This window comes from Dasypus novemcinctus, chromosome 13 (genome assembly GCF_030445035.2).
Source record: "Dasypus novemcinctus isolate mDasNov1 chromosome 13, mDasNov1.1.hap2, whole genome shotgun sequence".
Classification (NCBI taxonomy): Eukaryota; Metazoa; Chordata; class Mammalia; order Cingulata; family Dasypodidae; genus Dasypus; species Dasypus novemcinctus.
The window spans coordinates 39606781-39628735 of record NC_080685.1 but is presented as its reverse complement, the minus strand read 5'-3'; the positions used below and the strand labels follow the sequence as shown (position 1 = coordinate 39628735).

Below are 21955 nucleotides of genomic sequence, written 5' to 3'. Positions count from 1 at the left end.
GGGGAAGGAATGGGATCCTGAGAACTCGAGTGGGGACATACAGGCTGATAGTGACAATGGTGGGGGCACTGAAACTCTAGGTTCTGCTGAGTCTTCTGGAGGAACCTGTAGTGTCTGCTCTGAGGAAGCATCCACCCTACCTCTAATCCACCCTGAGGAATCAGCCACCTGACCTCAAGCCTGCCCTAAGGAATCAGTCACAACTGCATCTAGATTAGCCCAGCTGTACCTGATAAACCTATAACTGGCTACCCTGAGGAACAGCCTTCCCACCTCCCTCATGAAGAGATTAACTGTTTCACCAGATGAAATTGTAATGACATGTCCTGAGACAGCTGGCTTGCAAGACATGGCTTATTTCTCTTCCAACCCACCCCCACCACCTCTCTTTTCTTCCAGACCTATTACTACGCTGAAGTGTCCCAACAATTCCCAAAAGGTGAGGTACAAAGTGTGACCCATGAGAAAAGTGCACTACACTCCTACAGAACTTCATGGTTGCTACAAACTATATAGACAGAAATCAGGGGAATATTTGTGGGAATGAATATTAAGGGTGTAGGATAATGGTGAAAGGAATATAAAGTTGGATCAGGTGGAATTTAGTGACATGGGCCCACTAAGCAGAGATTCTAGATTCAATGTTGTAGCTCAAGGGGTTAGAAAAGGCTGTTTGTTTGGGTGGTTGGCTGAAGCATGGATCAAAATGGAAAAAAAAAACCCCAACTTTATATCTGAATCCATTTCAAGTTTCCAACCACTTTTAAAGGTTTTCTGCTTTTACTTTGGGAGTTTGGGGAAGAAGTGGGTTGGGAGGACTGCAGTGGCTGGGAACGTGGGGAGAGGGAAGCAAGGAGGCTGTGAAGAAAGAAGTTCTTGTTCGAGATTTCCTAGTTTCATTCGTTGTATGTCAAAAGCTACCTTTTCTCATTGTCTCTCCACTACCCAAGAGCAGTTGTTAAAGGGATTATAGTGCCTTAGGAAGGTTCAGCATGACCTTTGTTCCAAGAAGCGCACACCTTAGTCTGTACCACCCACCCCTTTCCTTGGGCCCTACAGCAGATTCTCCTGGGATACCGAGTTGAGCACATTTCAGCGCCTCCCCTTGAGCTGCACGTACTGATGAAATGAGGCAAGGGCAGAGCAATGGGACAGAGTGTTACTAAACAAGGAGGAGGATGCAGCCACCTCCTCAGGGAACTGCGAAAGCTGCATAGTGAGGCTGCTCTCAGAGGTGCTTCTTGTAGAATTTGTGGACATTGGCAGGGACTGCAGGGTGGGGAATATATCAGTCAGGGTTCCTGCAGGAAACACATAACTTAAGTAATCTGGGGAGAATTTTAAAAAGGACTATTTACGAAGGTGAGGGCAGAGTGTGAGGAAACCACAGAGGACAGTGCAGTACCTCAGGGAGCACCCAGCACAAGGAATAAAAGGGTAAGGGCAGCGGGAAGTTTCCAGAGCCTAGAGAAAGCACCGCACACCATCTGGCAGGAACTCTTGTTACAATGAGGCAGCCTGCTGGTGTGGTCCACACGGGCCAGCCTCCCAGGGAAAAGAGGGGTGGAGAAAGGATCTGTGGGCCAAAGGAAAGCTAGGGAAATTGCACATGGAGCGGCATGGGTATGGGGGAAGAGGGGGACACTGGTAGGAATAGGAACAGAGAGGGCAGTCAGGGCTGGCTGTGAGGAGCCCAGAGGCAGAGCTCAGATTCACTCGTGGCTCGGGGCACTGGTGGGGGTCGAAGCAGGGGAACACACAGTTGTAGTCAAGATGGCGTGAAGGATGAAATAGAGGTCACTGAGGAGGGGACACCAACGAAAAGGCTATAGCAATATGGAATGAGTGGGAGAATGGGAAAAATCTGGACCTGAGGTTGTCAGTCAGAAACACTGCACTCGAATCCCTGTTACTACTGCTTACAACAGAGAAGCCTTGGGTGAATCTTTTAATCTCAATGTTCTCATCTACAAAAATGGAAGCAGACAGGAGGATTAGAGTTTGGGTAAGTCCAGGGCCAAGCACAGGGTAGTGTAAATGGGACTCGAGTTACACAGGGCGCCATCTGCACACCAATACTGATTAGTCCGAGTCCAGGCAAGAAATGATGAAGGCCCAATGGAGGCAGTGGCAGAGATTATGGATTGAAGGAGATGGATTCAAGAATCTCTTTGGATCTGAGGACAGGGAAGTGGAAGGGGAACATGCTGATTTGTGTAACTTGGGTGATAAGGTGGACGGAACAACATTAACTAGGACAAAGGACACAGGAGGAAAAGAAGTGGAAGGAACAGGGAAAGAGGAGTGTGTTGTGGACATCTTAACTTCAAGTAGCCAGGAAAGCACTCAGATGTGCTTGTGTACAAGGCAGCTGGAAATACAAACCAGGGAGAGAGAGACACAGACTTGGGAGTCATCCACGTAGATAGTGGTTGAAGCCCTGGGAAATCTCAGATCCCCCAAGGAGCAAGCAGAACAAGAAGAGAAAGTGCTCAATGAGAGAACCTCTTAATAGTATCCATTTAAATGGCAGAATAGGAAGAGCTGGCAAAAAGACTAAGTAGCTAAAGACCAGGAGTTGAAAGGAGGAACACAAGAAAATCACTATGAAAGCCCTCGGAGAAGAGATTCCAAGAGGGAGGGAAAAGGCCACAGGATTAAGTGATTCAGGGGCCCTGATAGGGATGAGCTCCGAAAATGAGACAGGGATTGAAGGACTAAGACACCCCTGGCAACAGTAGCAAGAGCCATCTCAGTAGTAGCATGGGAAGCCAAAGTATAATGGGTTAGAAAATGAGTAGGAGCTTTGGAAATATAGACAGAAAATGCTAATACTCCCAAAAGTTAGGCAATGAAAGGACAAGATGTGGTGGTAAGCTTGAGGGGTATCACCTTTTTCTAGAATGGGGAAACCTGAGCCTATTCATAGGCTAAAAAAGGACAAAATAGAATGAACCTCAAGATCCAGGAGAAAATATAGAGAACATGAGGGCTCAAGACACAGGGGGAGACAGCAGAAGACACAGGGCCCACAGGGAAGCAGGTCACCTCAGAAGGGAGAGCAGTGCTTCCTCTGACTCAAGAGGGCACTATGAACCCGCCCCAAGGGTGGGACCACTCCCCTCCCCCCCCCCCACACACACACATACACTTGTCTCTCTCCTTTTCTTAGAGAGCATTTTTGGTTCCCTTTCTGAAGTAAGCTTTCCCTGCCAGACAGGCAAGGCTGTTTTGATGTGGGGGTAGTTGAATGAAATGAGAAGTCAGCATAATTTCTTTGTAAAGTATCTTGATTAAAGAAAATGCTGTTTTAACTGCTCCTGACTTCCATTTCACCTGTCTATTATTTGTTTTCCTTTCCCAAGGGTGGGGACAACTACTGGAAATGTGACATGGATCAAAAGGAAAGTGCATGCACTCAAACATTTTGCTGCTGTCGTCTTAGAGGGGAGGTACGTATTAATTCAACCTGGCTCTGACAACCTGAGAGATGGGGCTTATGTAAATACATGGAGAGTGGAAGGCAGGTACAGAAAGGGTAATGGAAGGGGTGGGCATGCCTGGCCAGAGATACTGAAGGCTCTCTTGGGGCCTGATTTACCAGCACTAGCAGTTTCTCTTTTTCATTTAGCTTGTCAGATTCCTCTTCATCAGCTAAGGCATGTGACAGGTTTAATTATTTCCCTAGGGTTTTGCCCTTCCCATCAGTGAACAAAGGCAATTGGGAAGGATTTGGAGCTAATGCTTTTGCAAAGAAAATATTTTCTTCTTACATACTACATACACTCACACCATACAAGATAGATGTGTGTGCATGTTTTATGCACATGCATACATATTTATACATATACATACGTTTACTTTCAAACAGTGTTTGGGTGTGTGGACAGGATGGATCAGACCACTGGCCACTGCCTAGATGGCTATTCCAACTCTGGAAGGAAATGCACTAGCAATACCCCATTGCCCCCAGCAGTCAAGACCATCTTCAACAATTAATTATGTGCTATTAGGAGACAATGAGTTCACATGCAGATCACATCCATCAGAAGTTGCCCTTCTGAGGTTCTCTTTGATCTTCTCCTACAAAACCTTTTATTTGGGCCACTAATAAGAACAAGATGAATAATTTACCATTTTTTAAATAATTTCATTTCTCCTATGCCCTCTGATAGTTACGAATTATCATGAGAAACTGCAATGAATGGGACAAAAGAGAAAGTCAAAGGCCAAGGTAATCCACAAAAAGATGACCAGCCCCTCAAGCAAAGAGCTAACTGCACACCAATAACAGAGAGAAGGACCAGCATGCCTGGTCAACTTGAGAAAGAAAGGTTTAGATTTGCAAAGGTAGCTTTGCTTAGTGGTTAATCCCCCCACATCAAGAGATGTTGGGTTCTCTCCCTGAGCAAAGCTGACCAAAATTATTTGACTTCTCTTTGTTCTGTGTTCCCAAGTGCAAAGATGCCTTTTTAATGTTTCTTTATACACTGCTTATTATATTTTGACATTATATTCTGATATCCTGATGTCAACATTTTTTGACATCCTCCCCAAATATCTTCGTAAACAGGTTGTACTCAGTGCCCGACAAATGTTTGTAGGTTTGATCGTTGGTCAGTTGGTTTCTTCACTTATTCATTCATTCGTTCTTCAACAAAAGATTATTCCATGAGCATACTCACTTCCTGAGGAATTTGCAAGGATTTAAGAAGAAATCAATTCAACTTAACAAATGTGTAATGACCACTATTATATGTAAGTGATCAAGGAGACACAAAGGTGAGTGAATGACACAGATCCAACAAAAAAGATAACAATTCAAGGATGAACTTATAGGCTATATAGCTTTAGGATCCAATGGAGAAATAGAAATTAGATCTCCTTTGTGGGGGTAGCAATAAAATTAGTAAAGAATTCCTAGTGGACATGGTATTTAAAATAGACCTTGAAAGATGGATAAAAACTTGACAGCAAAAATATAAAGCCAAACAGAATATTCATCAATTAATCATGGTTTAAGTATGATTGTTGCCAGCAACTGGGAAAGGCTATAATTCAACAGCTGGTTCTCTGGGACTTCTGATTAAGGTTCAGGGATTTGCAGACAATCTAAGTTATCCCAGTCCATCCAGCCCATCTTTCCCAATTTCTATGCATAACTCTATCTGGCCATCCTCACTGCCCCAGTTTGAGGCCTGTGCTACTAGAAAGGTAGCCCAGCTTACATCCTGCCTTTACTCTTACAGATGTGATATCACCCCTCTTCCTCCAAACTGGGCAAAGGCACAAGGAGGAGCTCCTAGAGGGCTTACCCAGCCAGGCTGTAGGACAGAACACTACAACACAGTGTCTAGACTCATTTTTAGTGCAAAATATCTAAACTGCCACTGCTCAAGCTATGACTGTGTCTGATGACAGTCCTAGAGTATTTAGAACATATGGAAATCATTAATATTACTATGGGGAAGCAGATTTGGCCCAGTGGATAGGGCGTCCGCCCACCACATGGCAGGTCTGAGGTTCAAACCCAGGGCCTCCTGACCTGTGTGATGACCTGGCCCATGCGCAGTGCTGATACACACAAGGAATGCCATGCCACGCAGGGGTGTTCCCTGCATAGGGGAGTCCCACGTACAAGGAGTGCGCCCAGTGGCACGTGGAGAGCCACCCAGTGCGAAAAAGCACAGCCTGCTCAGGAACGGTGCCGCACACATGGAGAGCTGACACAGCAAGATGACACAACAAAAGGAGACGTAGATTCCGGGTGCCACTGACAAAAATATTACTATGAAGGATTTGTCAGACAGGGTTCTACAGCTCCAAATCAAGAGCAACCTTTATCTATTTGCCTTTGGGGTTTAGGTTGGTCATGCAATGACCCTTCCCCAGGCTGTTACATGGCTCTGACATACCCTCACCTGCACAGAATGTTGACTTCCCCATAATCAAGGTGATTCTACAGACACTGGAGGTACCATGAAGGCTGCTCTGGTGCAAATCCTCTCACCTTAAATGATCTGAAACCCACCAATATGAGATGGGTTGACTTTGAATAGTAAAACTCCTCTAACAAGATGCAATTGCCTCCTGGGCTAAAAATCCACTAATCCTTCAAACATTAAATTATTAAGTAGCTATACTGTTTTTGGGTTTATTTTCTCCTCCTACTCCTTCTTCACAAGTAGGACAGCAGTGAGAAACTTTTTCACCTTTAGATGCAAAATCTTCAAAGATGGCTTACAATTTTTATTGGCACAAGGGAGTCTTACCTTGGAGTTGAGGAACCTTGGGAATAAGGAGTCCACGAATTTTTCTAAAATTTAATTTTGCCACTGTGTACAGGAATGAAGTTTTCTTAAAAGAGATCCACAGTTTTCTTTTTTTTCTTATTTTTTAAAATGTTACATTAAAAAAATATGAGGTATCCATATACCCCCCAACCCCCTCACTCCACTCCACTCCTCCCACATCAACAACCTCCTTCATCATCGTTGCACATTCACTGCACTTGGTGAATACATTTTGGAGCACTGCTGCACCACATGGATAGTGGTTTACATTGTAGTTTACACTCTCCCCTGGTCCATCCAGTGGGCCATGGCAGGATATACAATGTCCAGCATCTGTCCCTATAGTACCACCCAGGACAACTCCAAGTCCTGAAAATGTCCCATCCTATCTCTTCTTCCCTCTTCCTACCCTCAGCAGATACTGTGGGCCATTCTACACATCAATGCTACAATTTCTTCCATTACTAATCACAAGAGTTCCATAGTAGAATATCAGTAAGTCCACTCTAATCCATACTCTATTCCTCCAGCCTGTGGACCCTGGGATGGCTACATCAAGAGGGGGCTTAGATTCCACATGGATGATGGATGCAATTCTCCTGCTTGCAGTTGTAGGCACTCTTGGCTCCCTCATGTGGTGGCTGACCTTCTTCACCTCCCTATTAGCTGGCCAGGGTAAGTCCAATAAACCAGATGGTAGGAGTTGCAAGTCTACTGAGGCTCAGGGTCTGGCTGTCACATGGACAATTCAGAGATTCAGGTCTCCTGAATATACATTAACCCCAGTGCCAACCACAGGTCTGGTAAAAATAACAGGAGAGGCATGTGTAGAAAGGTCATATTGGTCCAACTCCATCATACTCAAGAACACAGACTCCAAAGTAGGGCCAGCTGACATGGCACTGAACTCCAGAGACATCTGCCATGACCATAAAACCTGTGGGTCTCTGTAGCCCTCAGGAGAGCCAGTACCTGGGCTTGTATCTACTTTGGCTGTTTCTGGGACCCTGCTGAGGCATGCGTAAGCATTAATCCTCTGATGACCTCCTGACTCTTTTCTGGAGACTCATAGCCATATAAACTCATTTGTCCTTTCCATTTCCCCCTTTTATCCAAAGTCATAAAGTAGGTTTTAACTCCTCATATTACATGTAGGCTGAGATATTCTGCTGGTCTGAGTTGACCCTTTTATTCAAGGTCTTTTTCTAGTTATATCATCAGCTGGTGCTTGGTAATAATCCCTCAGTGCCAAGGAGGCTCATTCCCGGGAGTCATTTCCCATGCTAGGGGGTAGGTAATGCATTTATATGCTGAGTCTGGCTTAGAGTGTGGCCATATTTGAGCAACATGAAGGCTCTCCGGAGGTAACTCTTAGGCACCTTGCAGCTCTAGCCTAGTTCACAGTTTTCAATGGATTTTCAAAGGCACCTGTGTTCCACAAAAAGTCAAGACCACCTGACAGACACCCAGGCCACAGACTATTCGAAAGCAGGGAGAAGTCAAGAGAAGGGTGTCCATGTTAAGTCGCACAGCACTTTCCCACCTGAGACTCTTCAACGCTTTGCACAAATTATAGGGTACTAAATATATTCCCAATATACATTTGAGGAGACAATGAAGCACAGAGTAATGAAATTTGAAACCAGCTAGTCGTTTAGTAGTAGAACTGGGATCAGGCCTGGTTTCCCTGCCTCTTGCCGTTCTGTTTCTTCCTCCACAGGTAATTCCCTTCCTGGAAGACAGTGTTTAATTAAGTGATGTTTTCAGATTTGGTGTAATTGGATTTTCCACATTAGTGTAAAAGACACCCTTTGAGTAGAGGTGCAGAGAGACCCATTCAGAGGTTTAGCTTTGACTGGGTTGGCAGCTGCCTTTGGTTTTCTGCTGTGTCTACTCACTCTCCTCCCAGCTCCAGGCCTTGCTTTAGGCCACCAAGGAATGGGGCCCATGGTTAAACTTAATGGCTACTTATCTCTCAAAACCCTTCACCAGTGTTCTGGAAGGACTTTTCCCTGGGTTTTGAAATGGACATTTTAGTGCAACAAACAAGTGAATCAAGGCTACCCTTACTTTGTCTTGTGGTAAGGATTTATTAAGCATTTACTGGGCTCTAATTAAAGCCCCTTTCAGGTACTAAAGATAAGGAGTAGACAAACCAGGTGTGGCCTTTTGTGGGGCTCATGTTAAAAGTTACTGTGACATTATATTGAGTATACCTAACGCTACGGACTTATAAGTGTGATTGTGGTTGAAAGGGATAATCTAGGGACATTAGTGTCAATTGAAAGGAAACTAGAGGATAATCTAGGGACTAAAACAGTGATTCTAGTGGTGGATGAAGATGTAGTTAACAGTATTTATAAGAATGTTCCTCTTCTACAAAGTGTTAAGAATATGGTGATACATGGGAAAATTACAATAACGTAACTTATGGATGATAGTAAGCAATAATCTAATAATTTTGCAGCAATGGTAAAGATTTTATATCAACTCTAATGGACAAAAATAGGGGGTATAAGGGGGGTGAGATTCTTCCTTTTGGAGTAATGAAAATGTTCTAAAATTGATGGAGGTGATAACAGCACAACTCTGTGATGAAAATGACAGCTGCTGAGTATACACTTTAACCGGATTGTACAAAACATAGGGCTGTATAACACAGGGAGTCCTGTGGTGGAAGATGGTGTTTAAAAGGACAAATATGAGAATGTTTCTCATGAACTATAACACATATATAATACTAATACAGGAGGTTAATGATGGGGGGAAAATATACCAACTGTAAGATATGGGTTATAGTTAGTAGTAATATCCTATTGATGATGCTCTTTCATGGTTTGTAACCAGTGTTTTATAACAATGCAAGGGGTTGGTGGGGGTATAATGAATGGGAACCCTGAATGATGATATGTATATTTGTTTTGTAAGTTCACAACTTGTACTAGACACTTATTGTTTATGTATGCTCATGTGTGAGTGATGTACTATAATAAAAATTTTTAATGAAAAAATAGTTACCATGACACAAATTTTCATTCTTTTGCCATGGTTCAACTTAATAATCAAGTGGGGTACCACCAGAGTTGCAGAAAGCTATCAAAAAGAGCAGAGGTAAAGCTACCAAAGAGTCAAGCTGAGGTCACTGGGGCTCTCTCCCCCAAAAATAAGATGACTGTCCTCCATTTACTCTCTATATTCAGACTGCCACTAATCTGAATGATAAGGCTCAAAACAGTTCACAAACTGGCTTCTTTCGATGCATTTCTACTGCCGTCACCCATCTCTACCTAGACCCAGGCACTCTTCCCATTACACTCAGAGGACAGGGGCAATCTCTCCTTCATTCATCTCTCTGACATGAGTCTCGCTGTACTTAGGGCAACTGCATTCCAGACCAGAATGGATTTCCTAAAGCACCACTGTTGCTTTAAAAGTCTGAGTCAAAAGACATTATGTGAAGATTGTAAGTAAAGATGTGGGAGGAAGTTCTTGACATATTACTGAGGGAAAAACAGGCTAACTGTAGAAATACATGTTGAATAATAATGGATTTTGTGAAAAACATGAGCGCCTCTGTATTTGCATAAGGAATGGTTCTAGGAGTAAGTGTGGGTGTTGAAGGAGAAAAAACAGTCATTTTTCCTTTATAAAAAACATCTTTACTACCTTATTTTTAGTAACAAGCTTGTCTTGTTTAGTAATTTAAAAATTTATGCCTCAATCATATTCTCCTGAGCATTTGTCTGAAAACCACCACAAAAGTAGAAGTCAGAGTGAGACCTTGAAGACATGGGCTATGTCTCATTTGTCTTTGCATTTCCAGTGCTTCCCACATAGTGACATACAAGAACGGGGTGAAGGGCTGAAAGAGAAGGAAGGAGAGAAGAAAAGGAAAGTCTTGGATGTGTGTGCTAATATATGGATGTGACTTAGGGCCAGGAGGTATCACAGGAATCACAGATCATTAGTCCCTTGCTGGGGATACACTGTCCATTCCAGGTGTTTACTGAGCCTTACTAAGCACAATGGCCTTTGTCAAGCCTATAAAGAGATAAAGACAAAAAATGCAGACCTTACATTAAGGAAAGATAAAGAATGGTGGAAGATGACTATGTAGGATTGAAAGCAAAAGATTAAAAAAACAGAAATAAGAGGAGAAACAAGAGGAGAAGGAAGGGTGGTACTACAGAGACAGACAGAAGAACCTAAGAAATGCTTGGTGATGTGGAGAACATGCACAATAAATGTGGAGGGAGCAGTTTCTGTGAAGTGGTGGGAATCAAAGCCAGACTGCAAGGCACTCCCAGATGGTGCGCACTGACGAAGACATGTAGCCAGAGCTGTGAGAGGGAGAGGGGGATGACAAAATATGTGCTCTTGAATGGGGTTAGCAGGATATGGGGGAGGATGGTTTAGGAGAGGAGAGAGCTGTAAGGAGAGTGAGGATATGGGGGAGGATGGTTTAGGAGAGGAGAGAGCTGTAAGGAGATTGAGGGAGTGCATGGATGGCAGGAGACAGGAGACTGGGGTGAGGGTACTTGAAACAAGTGAAGCTGGATCCAGAGCACAGAAACGCAGGGGACTGAAGGGTGGTAGATGATAACATAAAGATGTGCTCATCTAGAGGAGGAAAGCTGAGGAATCTCATAGAGGAAGGGGGTCACTGAGAGTGTACAGAGTTGGTGGCCTAAAGAGGGTGAAAAGGACTTGGACATTAGTGAGGGGAAATTCTATCAGGAGCAAAGAGGGGATTACAGAGCAGCCCTGGGGAACTAACTGAAACCAGACAGCATGAGTGATATTTCCTTCCCTCTCTTATTTCATACATTTCTCCACCCATAAAATTGGGTAATTCCTGCTCAAGCATATTTATGAAAAGGTACTGCCCATGAAAGGTTTTGAAGCTGGAGAGAATAAAAATATCAACTATACGTGAACTATCACTCATGACTAGAGTGGTGGACTGGTCCAGAAATGATCTGAGAAGCAGTTAGGGAGAGAGCGACAGGATGGGCTGCCCCCAGATACCCGGTTGTGAGTTTTCAGTGTAACAAAAGCTCTTTAAGAAACTCAACCAATGGGAGGATGGGGGAGGGGAAGATGGCCATCCTTACAGAAACAATGTGGAGAAGGCACATAGTCACCCTGTTACTTATAAGTCATTTCGAAAATGAGACATGTATGTATCCTAAGCAAAGAACTGGCTACAGCTCCAAGTCTGCACATCCATCCATGATCAGTCAGGACCCTTTGTACCTTGGTCCCCCTTCCAGAGTCTAGAGGGGATGAAAAGAAGGGAATGCACACCAGGGTTTGGGTTGGGGACTAAGGTCCTGAGGAGGTTTGTAGGAAGGGAGGTTATAGAATCAAGTCATCTTGGAGATCTGTGATTTTGGAGGAACAGCATGGATTTTGGAGCATCCTCTTCAAAATTCAGAGAGAGCATTTTTTGACTCTACAAAACAGTAGAGACTAACCCCAAGGGTTGCTTCCTGTTTTCCTGGCAAATGGGGACCAATTCTGGTCTGGACAACCCAGCAAACTTTTCTGCCATCCAGTGGGCTGCAATCAGACTTTCTACAAAGAGGTCTGACCCCCAGGCTTGGGGAGGGGTCACCTATCCAAGTTTGGCCTTCCTTAGGTACTCTCCTTCAGCCCTAGAGTACCCTTAGGAGTTCTCTTTACATCTTACAGGTAGATGTAAAGAATTCTTCGTTAAACTTCTCCTGTTTAAGTTCCTGCATAGTTTCTGTCTCCTGAAAAGACTCAGACTGATACATCGCTGTCTTCCCTAGTGCCTAGTGCAATGAACATGTCACAGTAGACAGTCAATATACACTAACTCTCCATGCGTCTCTTCCTCCCATCCTAGTTAGCCCCAGATATTGTATGCCTGACTTGCATATAATCAAAGTTTGGGTTAATGCAGAGGGCTGAAATTAGAATGTACTTTCTCTAAATTCCAATGATCTCACCAACTGCTTAGATTTAATTAATGTTATTGCTTTCACACTCTACCTGAACTGACCATTTAAACTACAAATGGAGAATTACTTTCAGCCTAGCTCCTGAAGAATTTTATTTACTTGTCAGTCTAAATCCCTAGAATCAAGGAGCAAGAATCCCCTAATCAAGCAAATTAATTCTACTATTGCCCACAAAGATCAGGTAGGAGACACCAAGGCAGTGAAACTGACATTCAAAAGCTCCATTTGACTTTTTAATAGAAGAAGCATGCCCTTTAAAGGAAGAATTAAAAAAATGTCTTCATTTGCCAGGTCCAGCCGTGTTCAACATTCTTATCAGTGACTTTGAGGAAAATATCCTCATTACAGTTGGACTTAAGAGAAATTGAGGAAGGATGGTTAGCCTGTTCCTAGAATCTGGAGCCATAAATTTATAGTATGTCAATTCAGCTAAGTTACAACAAAGGATCCTAGTACTCTCTTTTCTGGAAAGCTCTAGGTTCGGGCTGCCCACAAGAGAAATCTGTGGGAGATTTGGGAGTAGAAATGAAAAAGCAGCTGTTCTGCTCTGAATGACATCCCTGGCTGGTTAGAGGCAGTCAAGGATAGACATCGAGGCACAGTGAGTTGCAGTTTGTCCTCATTCTGTGCTGTGCTGTCAGTGCTCCTTCACAGTTGCAGACTCGGGGGCAGTGGCCACGAGGAGCCAGCCTCCTTCCACAGCCTTCTACATCTGTCCCCTTTGCAGTTCCACCCGAGCCTGCAGATGCACCTCACTGCCTGCAAACTCTGATGACCCACACTAGGGCTGGCTGATGGCTTTTCTCTGATCTTTTCTGGACTCTCACCTCTCAGCTATTCTCACAATTGTGGGAGTCTACTATTATAGCAAATTCTTTATTCCATAAATAGTCATAGATGTCTCACTTCCCTGATTGAAGTCTGATTCACCAGAATTCAAAAACTCTGAATGGGTTCAATTTTAACACCATTATGTGTAAAGTCCTACTGTTAGGCTTAAAACATAAAACAGAGAAAACTACAGAAATAAAGAATGAGCGAAATCTGGATTAAAAGCAATTACCATGACCATCCTAAGGATTTCTGAGCTACAAGTTCACCATGTCCTAGAACCTAACACAGTTTATGAAACCAATAAGCAAATGATAGTGCAAGCTCATTATTCTTTTAAAAAATGAATGTAAAAATCCATAGCATGGGGGTGAAATTGTGTCTCTGTATTATATACTGAAAAGACAGCACCTAGGATATTGTAGTAAATTCTAACAATTTTCAGAAAAATAAACTGCTCTGTAACAAGAAAGTCTAGAAAAATATAATGAAGAATGGCTTAAAGAACTTGGATTGTTTATGTGAAAGGAAAGAGAAATAGGATCTATTATTTGTGGCTCCAGAGGAAATAGATAAAAATAAATGGACAATTACATAAAGAAATATGCTTTCACTTAATGAGGGACACTTTAATAGTAAATCATTTCAGAAAAATGGAAAGCATTGAACTAAATACGCACCATAGTCTTTTAACCTCTTAAAATTTCAGGATGCTGTCATTCTGCATGAGGAATGCAAAAGGCTTACACTTAAAATTTGACTTAATAAAAAACAGAAACTTAATTACTAATGGGGTAAAGGCATTTCCTTGGAATAGAAAAAATGTAATTTACCATAGAGGAGTTCCCCTAAAGTGATCGTGTCAGTAATCCAATGTTTCATAAAAGCCTTAAGTAATTATGTGTTCTCCAACGGCACCACTGAATCAAACCAGAATGGTTCTTAAAGGCAGAAAAAACTATACCCAAAAAACATCATTTGTAAATGTTAGTATATTAGCATGATGGTAAGTTTTCTTATTGATGATAAAATGAACATAAAGAGTTCAGAAAAAACGTCCTCTTTTATCTACCTGTAACACACACATGAACAAATCTACACAAATACAAGACGAAAACTTCACAATTTAATATATGGAAAAAAAGTATCTAGGAGACTGAAAAAGCACTGACTAAAGCTCATTCCTTTGTTCATAAACATAGGTTGCTAAATTTTGCTAAATTTAGCTAAATTAGAAGAGAAGTTTGTTATGTAAGATCCACACCCTACTGTATGGGTTTTTGGTTTTTGGTTTTTTGGCCAAAGGAAAACTCATTTTAAAATATAAAATTTCTTTGGTGTTTTTCTTCCTTGCCTGCCAAAAAAATGTTCCTTCTTAAAGGTGAATGGATGGGGGAAAAAAATACCATACTGACACTAATAAAAAAACTCACTGAAAAAAAAAATTGGAAAACTAATACTACCTGATTTCAAGACTTAAACAATAATCAAGACAGGATAGTACTGTTGTCAAAATAAAAATAAGACGAATGGAACAGAAGAAAGAGTCCAGAAATAGACCACACAGATGTGGACAAGTGATTTGCTACAAAGGTGTAAAGACACGTTAGTGGAAAAATAAGTCTTTTCAACAAATAGTGCTGAAACAATTGGATATCCATTTTCACAAAAGTGAATATTGATCTATCTCTCACACTGTATTTTTTAAAAATGAATCAAAATGGATCACACAAGTAAAATCTAAAACTATTACACTTCTGGAAGAAAACATAGGATAAAATCTTTGTGACCTTAAGTTAGGCAAAGATTTCTTGGGTATGACACCAAAAGCATAATCCATAAAATGAAAAAAAAATTAATTGGGCATCATCAAAATTTAAAACTTCTGTTCATAAAAAGGCACTATTAAGAGATAAGACAGGGAAGTGGACTTGGCCCAGTGGTTGGGGCGTCAGTCTACCACATGGGAGGTCCGCAGTTCAGACCCCGGGCCTCCTTGACCTGTGTGGAGCTGGCCCATGTGCAGTGCTGATGTGCACAAGGAGTGCCATGCCACACGGGGGTGTGCCCGTTTGGGGGAGCCCCACGTGCAAGGAGTGCGCCCTGTAAGGAGAGCCGCCCAGCACGAAAGAAAGTTCAGCCTGCCCAGGAATGGCGCCGCACACACAGAGCTGACACAAAAAGATAACGCAACAAAATGAAACACAGATTCCCGTGCCACTGACAACAAAGAAGTGGACAAAGAAGAACATGCAGCAAACATATAATAGACACAGAGAGCAGACAACTGGCGGGGGGGGCGGGGGGAGAGAAATAAATAAAATAAAATAAATCTTTAAAAAAAAATCACAGCAAAAAAAAAAAGAGATAAGACAAGTCAAACCTGGAGAAAATATTTGCATATCTATCTGATAAAAGACTTTATCTAGAATTTATAAAGGACTCTCAAAATTCAAAAATAAGAACACAAACATCCCAATTAAAAATGGGCTGAAACAAGTATATGATTATACCAAATACAATTGATTGTACACTTTAGACAAATTGTATCTTTATTAATAAGTACCAATTAAAAATGAGCTGAAGATCTGAATAGGCATTTCAAAAAAGATACACAAATGACAAACATGAAAAGATGCTCAACATCATTAGTCTTCAGGAAAATGAAAGTTATACTATAATTAAATATTATTACACACCTATTTGAAGGACTAAAATAAAAAAGACTGACCATATCAAATGTTGGCAAAGATATGGAGGAACTAGAATGCTCATATACCACCAATGGTAGTCATCTTCAGAAAACAGTTTGGGAGTTTCTTAAAAAGTTAACGTAGGGAAACGGACTTGGCCCAGTGGTTAGGGCGTCCATCTACCACATGGGAGGTCCGCGGTTCAAACCCCGGGCCTCCTTGACCGATGTGGAGCTGGCCCATGCACAGTGCTGATGTGCGCAAGGAGTGCCATGCCACGCAGGGGTGTCCCCCGCGTAGGGGAGCCCCACGCGCAAGGAGTGCGCCCCTAAGGAAAGCCACCAGCGCGAAAGAAAATGCAGCCTGCCCAGGAATGGCGCCGCCTACACTTGACCTGCCGCTGACGACAACAGAAGCGGACAAAGAAACAAGACGCAGCAAATAGACACAGAGAACAGACAACCGGGGGAGGGGGGGAATTAAATAAATAAATATTAAAAAAAAAAAAAAAAAAGTTAACGTAAAGCTACCAAGTGATCCAGCCATTCCACTGTTGGGTATTTACCCGAGATAAACGAAAGAATACGTCCATACAAAGACTTGTACGTGATCATTCACAGAAGCTTTAATTTTAATGGTTAAAAATTGGAAACCATTAAAATGTCCACCTGCAAGTGAATGACTAAGGAAATTGTGGTATACCTATACAATGAAATACCAGTGAGTTAAAAAAAAAAAAAAAAAGAAAAGAAAAGGGATGATCTATTGATACATGCAATGTTAAGGAAAGAATCTCAAAATAATTATGCTAAGTAAAAGAAGCCAGATACTCCCCAAAAGCATGCTATACTGTTCCATTAATTTTTTTAAAAAATTCTAGAAAATGCAAAATAATAACAACAGAAAGGCAATTAGTAGTTGTCTGGGGATGTGGGGGTGGGATGAGGGAGAGATGAAGATGGGAGGGATGGGAGGGAGAGATGGGGCATGAGGAAATTTTGGGGGGGTGACATGTATGGTCATCATCTTGATTGACGTGATGGTTTCCTGAGTGTATATGGACGTCAAAACAGAAATTTATTTACCTTAAATATAGTCAGTTTTTGTATGTCAATTCTACCTAAATAAAGCCGTTTAAAAGGATAAAATGAAAACAACCAATAGACTGATTGGGATATGATAAAATTTGGGGGAGAATCTTTTCTTTTAACCAAGAAAAGGCAAGATTCAAATTCATGCCCAGCATCCAAAAATGGGTCACTTTTTAATATATATGGTGTCACTGTAAAAAAAAACACAAAAGTGGCAAAAGAGAGAAATTAAAAAACAAAATACTAAACAACTATTTCAAGAGACATACAAAAGGAACTACAGGTACAAAGAGGAAGAAATTAAATTTTTTAGACACACCAATTTGTACTATCATGACCTGATTTCCCTTCTAGACCCCAAACTACCAGAGAATAATGGGCCATGGCCTACTCATTTTAGTAATCTACAAAATTATCTAGCACAGTGCTTTGCATGAGTTTATATACATAGTACAAAAACAAACAAAATAAAAAACCCAGTATAGCTTAAATATTAGGCACTATAGTATATCTTAAAATGTTAGAAAAATTCATTGTGACTCTTGTTCACAAGCAGGCAGTTACAGCTACATTAACCAGATGTAGTTCCACCAAAAGTGTATAACTATGCACTTCATCACTTGTTACGTTTATTCCCATCTTTCCGTTACCTATATCTTCATCTGTCATCTGTACCCTCACATCCACATCAATTCCCCCATCCTTATCACCCCAAGATTGCTTAATCCTAGGTACCATGCACATCTGAACATTAACTGAGAAAAGTAAAAACCAATTTTTCTGGACACTTCTTAGAAATGTCACTCTAATGATAAACTTTCTTTGTTTAAACCAGCATAAAAGTTGTAAGAAAAACCCTTAATGGATGGCATATTTGAGACACCCCTGTCTCCTCTTAAGAATTCTGCTTTCTCTCATGACCATCCCAGTATCGAGTCCAATTCATCTGTTCTGGGCAAGAATACAGAGGGGCATCTGCCAGGTGTCCTACATACACATGATTGAATGAATGTAAATTCCATTTCACAGGCATCTATTCTTTGCCTAGAAGACAGGCCATCTTCATGGTTGAGTTCTAATCCTTATCTGCTTTGTCATCAGGGGCAAAGCAATAATTTTGGGCGAAGAAAAAATTCAAAACCTAAATCTAAGTCCCCACAAACCAAAAGAAGAGCCAATTCCCATTCTCCTGGTGAAGAAAACAAGGAGGTGGCAGGGGCGGGGTAGGGACTGGTTCAGCAGAGATCAAAGACAGAAGAAGGAAGCTGATGATTCAAGGTCCTGCTGTGGCTCCTGGGAAGGCCCTGGTTCCCGTATATGTCATTCAATGAGAATAAACTGATGGCAATCATCTACTCTCTACAGGAATCATACCAGTCTTGGTGTTTTACTTGAGTCTCTTAATTTATGGAGATTAAAGCTGTTACTCTATGCTTTCTCAAAAGATGACAAACTCCTTATCTATGCTCAGTTTCTGCAGGGACAGAATGGTAGAACAGACAACTGTGGGAAATTGTGAGAAGAGGATGATGGCAAAATTCAGTCTCTCATTTTGATTAAAATCTTTGTAATTTTATGAAATTTCAGGTATGACAAAATTAGCACAAAATGAAAAGGCCTCAACAATTTCAACTGAAAGATTTGGATCAAACACCAAGCAGAAATTCTTCATAGTTTCTTTAGACAAGTAGAATTCAACATGATGAGAATAATTTTCCTCTCATTCTGAAAGGTAAGGCAGACCCACTTCTTGTACTTACATATAAAGAGTCAACAGGTCTGAGAAGAGAAAGGCAAGAGAGATTTATTTAACTTTGGTATCCATCCCACGACAGATGACAGGAGCGCCCTGGGGCTCAGACGTCCTCTTGAACATGGGACTGGGCTCTGCCAGTGGCCCCCGGGGAGCTCTTACCTGTAGATAGGGTCCTGCATCACCAGCATCTTGCTCTCATCCCATGTCCACTCCTTTTTCTGCAATAAAAGAAGCTGTAAATGAATAAGTTAGGCTTGTCCTCCGCTATAGAACCAGGACACACATCGTCTACTGACGCTTATGTGAAGACATACAATTTGCTCGTGACCCAACCTTTTCCCTCCAAGAAGCCTAGAGTTAATTTTTACAAAAGAACTAGTGGAAAATGTCAAGTGTCTGCTCTGATCAGTTTCCTTCAAGCCCTTTAGAAGAACGTCTCTGGGGAGCAGAGGGTAGGCGGCACCCCAGGAAGCCTCAGGCAGCCAGAGGCCGCCTCCGAGACCCCTGCGTCACCTTCGCGGGCGCCTGCTGAGACCCTGTTGTCCCGGGTAGGTGAGGAAGAGCACACCCACCTCTCCACGGAAAAGAAGTCACGAGCCAGGACCAGGGTAAGAATGGATATTGGATTAATTCTTGCGTAGAGTGCTTTTAGAGATGTAGCTTTCTCAAAAATAACACACAGGGAGGCCACTCTAAGAACATATCGGGATTTGGACATTGTTAGCTTTCTGCCAGGGACTAGGAGAGACAATTTCCAGGCCCTTAAGGTGACATTAGGAAAAAGCATTTTGTCAACAGCTTTCCTGTGACACAACACACACACCCAGACCCAGATCCACCCATACCAATTAATTCCTGAATTTCAATTTAATATCAAGCCAACCGTAAAGGTGAATTTCAACTGCTTTACAAACATTCAAGATCAAGCGCTGCTTTAATGACAACAAAACTTTGGCTACAAGAAAGAATTATTTCTTCTAAGTTGCCTTCCTATAATTGCTACTCATTGCCCTATACTATTTTAATATATAAATGACTCATTCAGAGCAACATGGAAAAAGCAGACTAACCTCTTTTCCAAGTGAGAACCCTTCGGAAATATAAATACAGCGAGTCTAGACTCCCTTCTTTATAATAAATAATTCCGAATTTTGTAAACATTTCTCACCTGACAAGTTTTCCAGACTTCTTGCAACCCTAGTTGACTTTCCCTGTACACACTTCTTGCCAATGACCCCCTCAAAAGCTGGTACAATGTACTAGATCAGTGACCCCACACATGGTCAGGTCACCACGTACAGAGAAAAAATGGGCAAGAGATTTGAACAGACGCTTCTCAAAAGAAGAAATACAAATGGCTAAAAAGCACATGAAAAGACACTCAACATCACTAGCTATTAGGGAAATGCAAATCAAAACTACAATGACATACCATCTTACACCCATTAGTGGGCAGCTATTAAATAAACAGAGGACTACAAGTGTTGGAGAGGATGCAGAGGAATGGCAACTCTCATCCACTGCTGGTAGGAAGGGAGAAGGGTACAGCCATTGTGGAGGACAGTCTGGTGGTTCCTCGAAAACTAGCTATAGATTTGCCATATGACCCAGCAATTCCACTGCTGGGTGCATACCCAGAAGAACTGAAACAAAAGACATGAACTGATATAAGCACATCAATTTTCATAGCGTCATTGTTCACTATTGTCAAAAGTTGGAATCAACCCAAATGCCCATCAACAGAAGAATGGATAAACAAAATGTGGTATATGCATACAATGGAATACTACACAGCTCTAAGAAGGAGTAAGGTACTAAAACACGAGATAACACGGATGAATCTTGAGGACCTTATGTTGAGTGAAACAAGCCAGGCATTGAAGGACAAATACTACATGACCTCTCTGATATGAATTAAGCTAATTGAGCTGTCTCAGAGAGCTAGAGACTGGACAATGGGTTTACAGGAAATAGCACGAGTGAATTCTATGATAAATGGAGGTAAGTATATGATAAATGGAGGTAAGTATATGATAAATGGAGGCAGTAAAGGGATAAGAAATGGGCATTGGGATATTATTGGGTGGGGCTTTCAGGCTTGAGCTGGGCTAGGATTAGGAGGATGGGTCAGATAGTGCATGGAATTGGGGCGAGAGCAAGTGAACACAGGAGATTGTCAGGTATGTGAATTAAAACCATAATCTTGAGAAAACTCTTTAGAAAATAAAATAAGGAAGGGTTACTTGTTTAAGGTGCACCTGGGGCAGGCTTCTAGGGAGTACGTCAGTGCTCATCTTGTCACAGTGTGTTATATCAGTGGGTGGAGACAAATACAATGAGTGGGAAGGTGTTGTACCCCCATCCTGGGGAGGCCTGATGTTCTCAAACAGAGGAGAGGGTGTCTCTCGAGAACATGGGTGGCTCCCAACGGGGGAGGACAGACTAGAGTGTCAAGTCCTCAGCATTGTTTTAAGTATCTACAAATCTTGTCCTTCAAGCCATGAAGCTTGGTTGTCACAATGGGCCCTGAGGGGAGGGGGAGAGAGGAATAGAGAAGATGGAAAAGAGAATAACCGGGGGGGGGACAATGGAAATGTTCCACAAGATCATGCAATGATGGATATAAGCCTTGTTAAATTTCACCAAAAATTCATAAAAGTTCATAGTCTAAAATGTAAACCAAAATGTAAACCATATATGTAACCAAAATTTTAGAAAAGGGTACAGTCTAAAATATAAACCATAATGTAAGCTGTAATGGAACCATGGTTAGTAGCTATGTTTCAATATCTGTACATCAGCAATAGCAAATATAACACCCACATGTAAAAAGATCATTGCTGGGAAGGGGGAAAAAGGGTTTGATGTTGGATATATGGGAGTTCCCTATATTGTATATGTGACTTTACAGTGATCTAAAACTTTTTAGAAGACAAAATTAAAAATTAAAAAAAAAAGAAAGTAGGCACTGAGGAAGGAATGGAAGAGATTGCTTTACCGCTGTACATGCAGGGCAACACCTATTACTGTGATGAAAGGCAAAACGTCAAAAACAAAGTTCTATATTTTTCATTTTTTAATATCCCAATTTACTTTTTACTTTATTTTTTCTAAACTATTATGTATTTTATTTCTAATCTTTAAACCTGCCAATACTATTTCATTGTCCTACTAAATGAATTTGGCAATACATTAAACTTCATTTTTGAGTAAGTATTCGATCACAGAAGGGTTCAGTTGTGGCAGAGGAGGAGCACTGGTGTGGGGTGCCATTGATGGGGGATGCATGGGTGGGAAGGAGTTC

At 41.7% G+C, this 21955-nt stretch overlaps 1 protein-coding gene across 15 annotated transcripts in view; it reads right to left on the bottom strand.

The window, feature by feature from the left end:
* The window catches only part of LOC101444905 (carboxyl-terminal PDZ ligand of neuronal nitric oxide synthase protein), a 301310-nt gene that overhangs the window by 58081 nt on the left and 221274 nt on the right, over positions 1-21955 (bottom strand). For 8 of the 15 annotated variants that reach the window (XM_058310019.2, XM_071207540.1, XM_058310021.2 and 5 more), the window contains one exon: positions 18811-18884. In XM_058310019.2, coding sequence (XP_058166002.1) covers positions 18811-18884 — 74 coding nt within the window. The remainder of the gene's footprint in view (positions 1-18810; positions 18885-21955) is intronic. The other 7 variants (XM_058310020.2, XM_071207541.1, XM_058310022.2 and 4 more) reach the window with 1 other exon arrangement.